At 61.7% G+C, this 8,345-nt stretch overlaps 1 protein-coding gene across 1 annotated transcript in view; it reads left to right on the top strand.

Moving 5' to 3' along the window:
* Positions 1–1,032: 1,032 nt before the first annotated feature.
* LOC140402952 (aquaporin-3-like) overlaps positions 1,033–8,345 on the top strand; it is a 51,470-nt gene continuing 44,157 nt past the window's right edge. Inside the window, exons 1-2 of the mRNA XM_072490599.1 lie at positions 1,033–1,362; positions 1,484–1,684. Coding sequence (XP_072346700.1) covers positions 1,577–1,684 — 108 coding nt within the window. The 5' untranslated portion in view covers positions 1,033–1,362; positions 1,484–1,576. The remainder of the gene's footprint in view (positions 1,363–1,483; positions 1,685–8,345) is intronic.

Raw genomic sequence — 8,345 nt, 5'->3', positions numbered from 1 at the left:
AGAGAGTGTGAGAGTGGGAGAGAGTGAGAGAGAGAGAGAGAGAGAGTGAGAGTGTGTGAGAGAGAGAGTGTGAGAGAGTGGGAGAGAGAGAGCGAGAGATAGCGTGAGAGTGTGTGAGAGAGACTGTCGGAGAGAGAGTGTGGGAGAGTGGGAGAGTGAGAGAGAGAGAGATAGCGTGAGAGTGTGTGAGAGAGACTGTGTGAGAGAGAGAGTGTGAGAGTGTGAGAGTGAGAGAGAGAGAGATAGCGTGAGAGTGTGTGAGAGAGAGTGTGCGAGAGAGAGTGTGAGAGTGGGAGAGAGTGAGAGTGGGAGAGAGTGAGAGTGGGAGAGAGCGAGAGAGAGAGAGAGTGAGAGTGGGAGAGAGCGAGAGAGAGAGAGAAAGTGTGAGTGGGAGAGAGCGAGAGTGAGAGAGAGAGAGTGAGAGTGGGAGAGAGCGAGAGTGAGAGAGAGAGCGAGAGTGAGAGAGAGAGTGAGAGTGGGAGAGAGCGAGAGAGAGTGAGAGAGAGTGAGAGTGGGAGAGAGCGAGAGAGAGAGAGCGAGAGTGGGAGAGAGCGAGCGAAAGAGAGTGGGAGGTTCGAGAGAGAGAGAGAGAGAGAGTGGGAGAGAGCGAGAGTGAGAGAGAGAGTGAGAGTGGGAGAGAGTGAGAATGAGAGTGAGAGAGAGCGAGAGAGAGAGAGCGAGAGAGAGTGAGAGTGGGAGAGAGCGAGAGAGAGAGAGCGAGAGAGAGTGAGAGTGGGAGAGAGCGAGAGAGAGAGAGAGAGTGGGAGTGGGAGAGAGCGAGAGAGAGAGAGAGTGGGAGAGAGCGAGCGAGAGAGAGTGAGAGTGGGAGAGAGCGAGAGAGAGAGAGAGAGTTAGGGTGGGAGAGCGCGAGAGAGAGAGAGTTAGAGTGGGAGAGAGCGAGAGAGGGAGAGCGAGAGTGGGAGAGAGCGAGAGAGAGTGAGAGTGGGAGAGAGCGAGAGAGAGAGAGAGAGTTAGAGTGGGAGAGAGCGAGAGAGAGAGAGTTAGAGTGGGAGAGAGCGAGAGAGAGAGAGAGAGTGGGTGGGAGAGAGCGAGAGAGAGAGAGCGAGAGTGGGAGAGAGCGAGAGAGAGAGAGCGAGAGTGTTTATTGGGGAAGATTGACATGTTGCTGATGTTATCGTCCGTGCGGTAGGAAAACAACGAGAACAATCTGTTCCTTTTGAGACAAGTGGGTGGTGAGACGAGACCTGTTGAACCTTTCACCGTCGAACCGGACAGCCCTGACTCATTACACGGGGCGGAGAGAGGATTTATAAAGCTGGCGGGGAGTGGAAAGTGGGACAGATCTCCACCCTCATTGACACCTTCCAGTGCCTGTCAGAACGCTTCGGACACCCGGCACAGGTCGGAGCTCGGAGAGAGATCGGCACACGTTCTTCTCACAACAAATCCGTAGCAACAGAAGATAAGGCGCGTGGAACGAATACTCGGTTTTTGAAACGTAATTTTTTTCCCTTGCCCCCAGACACTGCTCTTCCCGCCCACGGGACGTTCAGGAGTGGATTGCCAGACGGGAAGGTTCCGGAGGTGGCGATAGAGACCGCGGAGCAGCGCGAGGATGGGGAGAGCTGCAGCAATAGCACAGACGGTGCACAATGCTCTGCAGCTGAGGAACCGTCTCTTTCGCGAATGCTTGGCTGAGTTTCTGGGGGTGTGCATGCTGATCGTAAGTGGAGTTTCCCTTCCCAATTTAATGTGACCATTGGAGAGCTGCGTTCACTCTCAGAGCACGCCAGCCCAAACTTTATCCCGCTTCTCCTCATGTGCCGTTAGCTAATCCCCCCCACCCCTCGACATCTGTCCGCCAACCTCCGTGTCAGAATGCAGCGGACACGAGACCACGACAACGCGAGTTCCAAAATCCGGGCTCACACACCCAGATGCAGTACTGAGGGAGTGCCGCACTGTCAGACGGTCAGTGCTGAGGGAGCTCCGCAGTGTCGGAGGGTCAGTACTGAGGGAGCGCCGGACTGTGGGAGGGTCAGTACTGAGGGAGTGCCGCACTGTCGGAGGGTCAGTACTGAGGGAGCGCCGCACTGTGGGAGGGTCAGTGCTGAGGGAGAGACGCACTGTCAGAGGGTCAGTGCTGAGGGAACGCCGCACTGTGGGAGGGTCAGTACTGAGGGAGTGCCGCACTGTGGGAGGGTCAGTACTGAGGGAGCGCCGCACTGAAGGAGGGTCAGTGCTGAGGGAGCGCCGCACTGTGGTAGTGTCAGTACTGAGAGATGCCGCACTTGGGAGGGTCATTACAGAGGGAGCGTCGCACTGTGGGAGGGTCAGTACTGAGGGAGCATCGCACTGTGGGAGGGTCAGTACTGAGGGCGTGCCGCACTGTGGGAGGGTTAGTACTGAGGGAGCGCCGCACTGTGGGAGGGTCAGTACTGAGGGAGCGCCGCACTGTCAGAGGGTCAGTACTGAGGGAGCGCCGCACTGTCAGGGGGTCAGTACTGAGGGAGTGCCGCACTGTCAGAGGGTAAGTACAGAGGGAATGCCGCACTGTGGGAGGGTCAGTGCTGAGGGAGCGCCGCACTGTGGGAGGGTCAGTGCTGAGGGAGTACCGCACTGTCAGAGGGTGAGTACTGAGGGAGTGCCGCACTGTGGGAGGGTCAGTACTGAGGGGGTGCTGCACTGTCAGAGGGTCAGTACTGAGGGAGAGCTGCACAGTGGGAGGGTCAGTACTGAGGGAGCGTCGCACTGTCAGAGGGTCAGTACTGAGGGAGCGCCGCACTGTGGGAGGGTCAGTACTGAGGGAGTGCTGCACTGTCAGAGGGTCAGTGCTGAGGGAGCGCCGCACTGTCAGAGGGTCAGTACTGAGGGAGTGCCGCACTGTGGGAGGGTCAGTACTGAGGGAGTGCTGCACTGTCAGAGGGTCAGTACTGAGGGAGTGCCGCACTGTCAGAGGGTCAGTACTGAGGGATTGCCGCACTGTGGGAGGATCAGTGCTGAGGGAGTGCCGCACTGACAGAGGGTCAGTACTGAGGGAGCGCTGCACTGTCGGAGGGTCAGTGCTGAGGGAGTGCCGCACTGTCAGAGGGTCAGTACTGAGGGATTGCCGCACTGTGGGAGGGTCAGTACTGAGGGAGTGCCGCACTGTCGGAGGGTCAGTACTGAGGGAGTGCCGCACTGTGGGTGGGTCAGTACTGAGGGAGCTCCGCACTGTCGGAGGGTCAGTACTGAGGGAGTGCCGCACTGTCAGAGGTTCAGTACTGAGGGAGTGCTGCACTGTCAGAGGGTCAGTACTGAGGGAGTGCTGCACAGTCAGAGGGTCAGTACTGAGGGAGCGCTGTACAGTGGGAGGGTCAGAACTGAGGGAGCGTCGCACTGTCAGAGGGTCAGTACTGAGGGAGCGCCGCACTGTCAGAGGGTCAGTACTGAGGGAGTGCCGCACTGTGGGAGGGTCAGTACTGAGTGAGTGCCGCACTGTGGGAGGGTCAGTACTGAGGTAGTGCCGCACTGTCAGAGGGTCAGTACTGAGGGAACTCCGCACTGTGGGAGGGTCAGTACTGAGGGAGTGCAGCACTGTGGGAGGGTCAGTACTGAGGGAGTGCCGCACTGTCAGAGGGTCAATACTGAGGGAGCGCCGCACTGTCGAAGGGTCAGTACTGAGGGAGAGCCGCACTGTCAGAGGGTCAGTACTGAGGGAGTGCCGCACTGTGGGAGGGTCAGTACTGAGGGAGCACCACGCTGTCGGAGGGTCAGTACTGAGAGAGCGCCGCACTGTGCGAGGGTCAGGACTGAGGGAGCGCCGCACTGTGGGAGGGTCAGTACTGAGGGAGCACCGCACTGTGGGAGGGTCAGTACTGAGGGAGCTCCGCACTGTGGGAGGGTCAGTACTGAGGGAGCGCCGCACTGTCAGAGGGTCAGTACTGAGGGAGTGCCGCACTGTGGGAGGGTCTGTACTGAGGGAGCGCCGCACTGTCGGAGGGTCAGCACTGAGGGAGCGCGCACTGTCAGAGGGTCAGTACTGAGGGAGTGCCGCACTGTGGGAGGGTCTGTACTGAGGGAGCACCGCACTGTGGGAGGGTCAGTACGGAGGGAGTGCCGCACTGTGGGAGGGTCAGTACTGAGGGAGCACCGCACTGTGGGAGGGTCAGTACTGAGGGAGTGCCGCACTGTTGGAGGGTCAGTACTGAGGGAGCACAGCACTATCACGGGCAGTACTGAGGGAGCGCCGCACTGTCGGAGAGTCAGTAGTGAGGGTGCGCCGCACTGTCAGAGGATCAGTACTGAGGGAGTACCGCACTGTCAGAGGGTCAGTCCTGAGGGAGCGCTGCACTGTCAGAGGGTCAGTACTGAGGGAGTGCCGCACTGTCAGAGGGTCAGTACTGAGGGAGTGCCGCACTGTCAGAGGGTCAGTACTGAGGGAGCGCCGCACTGTCAGAGGGTCAGTACTGAGGGAAACCGCACTGTCGGAGGGGCAGTACTGAGGGAGCGCCGCACTCTGGGAGGGTCAGTACTGAGGGAGTGCCGCACTGTCAGAGGGTCAGTACTGAGGGAGTGGCGCACTGTCGGAGGGTCAGTACTGAGGGAGCGCCGCACTGGCAGAGGGTCAGTACTGAGCGAGTGCCGCACTGTGGGAGGGTCAGTACCGAGCGAGCGCCGCTCTGTGGGATGGTCAGTACTGAGGGAGCACCGCAGTCTGGGAGTGTCAGTACTGAGGGAGCGCCGCACTGTGGGAGGGTCAGTACTGAGGGAGTGCCGCACTGTGGGAGCGTCAGTACTGAGGGAGCGCCGCACTGTGGGAGGGTCAGTACTGAGGGAGCGCCGCACTGTGGGAGGGTCAGTACTGAGGGAGTGCCGCACTGTGGGAGGGTCAGTACTGAGGGAGCGCCGCACTGTGGGAGGGTCATTACTGAGGGAGCGCCGCACTGTGGGAGGGTCAGTACTGAGGGAGCGCCGCACAGTGGGAGGGTCAGTACTGAGGGAGCGCCGCACTGTGGGAGGGTCAGTGCTGAGGGAGCGCCGCACTGTGGGAGCGTCAGTACTGAGGGAGCGCCGCACTGTGAGAGGGTCAGTACTGAGGGAGCACTGCACTGTGGGAGGGTCAGTGCTGAGGGAGCGCCGCACTGTGGGAGGGTCAGTTCTGAGGGAGCGGTGCACTGTGGGAGGGTCAGTACTGAGGGAGCGCCGCACTGTCGGAGGGTCAGTACTGAGGGAGCGCCGCACTGTGGGAGGGTCAGTACTGAGGGAGTGCCGCACTGTCGGAGGGTCAGTACTGAGGGACCGCCGCACTGTGGGAGGGTCAGTACTGAGGGAACACTGCACTGTGGGAGGGTCCGTACTGAGGGAGCGCCGCAGTGTTGGAGGGTCAGTACTGAGGGAGCCCCGCACTGTCAGAGGGTCAGTACTGAGGGAGCGCCGCACTGTCAGAGGGTCAGTACTGAGGGAGTGCCGCACTGTGGGAGGGTCAGTGCTGAGGGAGCTCCGCACTGTGGGAGGGTCAGTGCTGAGGGATGGCCGCACTGTGGGAGGGTCAGTGCTGAGGGAGCGCCGCACTGTGGGAGATTCAGTACTGAGGGATGGGCGCACTGTGGGAGGGTCAGTACTGAGGGAATGCCGCACTGTGGGAGGGTCAGTACTGAGGGAGCACCGCACTGTGGGAGGGTCAGTGCTGAGGGAGTGCCGCACTGTGGGAGGGTCAGTACTGAGGGAGCACCGCACTGTGGGAGGGTCAGTGCTGAGGGAGTGCCGCACTGTGGGAGGGTCAGTACTGAGGGAGTGCCGCACTGTGGGAGGGTCAGTACTGAGGGAGCGCCGCACTGTGGGAGGGTCAGTGCTGTGGGAGCGCCGCACTGTGGGAGGGTCAGTCCTGAGGGAGCGCCGCACTGTCAGAGGGTCAGTACTGAGGGAGTGCCGCACTGTGGGAGGGTCAGTACTAAGGGAGTGCCGCACTGTGGGAGGGTCAGTACTGAGGGAGTGCCGCACTGTGGGAGGGTCAGTACTGAGGGAGCTCTGCACTGTGGGAGGGTCAGGACTGAGGGAGTGCCGCACTGTGGGAGGGTCTGTACTGAGGGAGCGCCGCACAGTGGAGGGTCAGTACTGAGGGAGCTCCGCACTGCCAGAGGGTCAGTACTGAGTGAGCGCAGCACTGTCAGAGGGTCAGTACTGAGGGAGTGCCGCACTGTGGGAGGGTCAGTACTGAGGGAGCGCCGCACTGTCAGAGGGTCAGTGCTGAGGGAGCGCCGCACTGTCAGAGGGTCAGTACTGAGGGAGTGCCGCACTGTGTGAGGGTCAGTACTGAGGGAGCGCCGCACTGTGTGAGGGTCAGTACTGAGGGAGCGCCGCACTGTGGGAGGGTCAGTACTGAGGGAGCTCCGCACTGTGGGAGGGTCAGTACTGGGGAGCGCCGCACTGTGTGAGGGTCAGTACTGAGGGAGTGCCGCACTGTGGGAGGGTCAGTACGGAGGGAGCGCCACACTGTGGGAGGGTCAGTACTGCAGGAGTGCCGCACTGTCAGGGGGTCAGTACTGAGGGAGCGCCGCACTGTGGAGGGTCAGTACTGAGGGAGCTCCGCACTGTGGGAGGGTCAGTGCTGAGGGAGCGCCGCACTGTGGGAGGGTCAGTACTGAGGGAGCGCCGCACTGTGGAGGGTCAGTACTGAGCGAGCGCCGCACTGTCAGAGGGTCAGTACTGAGGGAGCGCCGCACTGTGGGGGGGTCAGTACTGAGGGAGCTCCGCACTGTCAGAGCGTCAGTACTGAGTGAGCGACGCACTGTGGGAGGGTCAGTACTGAGGGAGCGCCGCACTGTGGGAGGGTCAGTACTGAGGGAGTGCCGCACTGTGGGAGGGTCAGTACTGAGGGAGCGCCGCACTGTCAGAGGGTCAGTGCTGAGGGATGCCGCACTTTCAGAGGGTCAGTACTGAGGGAGTGCCGCACTGTGTGAGGGTCAGTACTGAGGGAGCGCCGCACTGTGGAGGGTCAGTACTGAGGGAGCTCCGCACTGTGAGGGGGTCAGTACTGAGGGAGCGCCGCACTGTGTGAGGGTCAGTACAGAGGGAGTGCCGCACTCTGGGAGGGTCAGTCCTGAGGGAGCGCCGCACTGTGGGAGGGTCAGTACTGAAGGAGTGCCGCACTGTCAGAGGGTCAGTGCTGAGGGAGTGCCGCACTGTGGGAGGGTCAGTACTGAGGGAGCTCCGCACTGCGGGAGGGTCAGTACTGAGGGAGCGCCGCACTGTGGAGGGTCAGTACTGAGGGAGCTCCGCACTGTGGGAGGGTCAGTACTGAGGGAGCTCCGCACTGTCGGAGGGTCAGTACTGAAGGAGCGCCGCACTGTCAGAGGGTCAGTACTGAGGGAGTGCCGCACTGTCAGAGGGTCAGTACTGAGGGAGTGCCGCACTGTCAGAGGGTCAGTACTGAGGGAGCGCCGCACTGTGGGAGGGTCAGTACTGAAGGAGTGCCGCACTGTCAGAGGGTCAGTGCTGAGGGAGTGCCGCACTGTGGGAGGGTCAGTACTGAGGGAGCTCCGCACTGCGGGAGGGTCAGTACTGAGGGAGCGCCGCACTGTGGAGGGTCAGTACTGAGGGAGCTCCGCACTGTGGGAGGGTCAGTACTGAGGGAGCTCCGCACTGTCAGAGGGTCAGTACTGAGGGAGCGCCGCACTGTGGAGGGTCAGTACTGAGGGAGCTCCGCACTGTGGGTGGGTCAGTGCTGAGGGAGTGCCGCACTGTGGGAGGGTCAGTACTGAGGGAGCTCCGCACTGCGGGAGGGTCAGTACTGAGGGAGCGCCGCACTGTGGAGGGTCAGTACTGAGGGAGCTCCGCACTGTGGGAGGGTCAGTACTGAGGGAGCTCCGCACTGTCGGAGGGTCAGTGCTGAGGGAGTGCCGCACTGTGGGAGGGTCAGGACTGAGGGAGCGCCGCACTGTGGGAGGGTCAGTACTGAGGGAGCGCCGCACTGTGGGAGGGTCAGTGCTGAGGGAGCGCCGCACTGTGGGAGGGTCAGTACTGAGGGAGTGCCGCACTGTGGGAGGGTCAGTGCTGAGGGAGTGCCGCACTGTGGGAGGGTCAGTACTGAGGGAGCGCCGCACTGTGGGAGGGTCAGTACTGAGGGAGCGCCGCACTGTGGGAGGGTCAGTACTGAAGGAGCGCCGCTCTGTCAGAGGGTCAGTACTGAGGGAGTGCCGCACTGTCAGAGGGTCAGTACTGAGGGAGCGCCGCACTGTCAGAGGGTCAGTACTGAAGGAGCGCCGCACTGTCAGAGGGTCAGTACCGAGGGAGCGCCGCACTGTGGGAGGGTCAGCACTGAGGGAGTGCCGCTCTGTGGGAGGGTCAGTACTGAGGGAGCGCCGCACTGTCAGAGGGTCAGTACTGAGGGAGTGCCGCACTGT

Source organism: Scyliorhinus torazame, chromosome 26, assembly GCF_047496885.1.
Source record: "Scyliorhinus torazame isolate Kashiwa2021f chromosome 26, sScyTor2.1, whole genome shotgun sequence".
NCBI classification, from domain to species: domain Eukaryota; kingdom Metazoa; phylum Chordata; class Chondrichthyes; order Carcharhiniformes; family Scyliorhinidae; genus Scyliorhinus; species Scyliorhinus torazame.
Note: the sequence above shows the minus strand (reverse complement) of the source record. Positions and strands in the feature narration are given on the sequence as shown.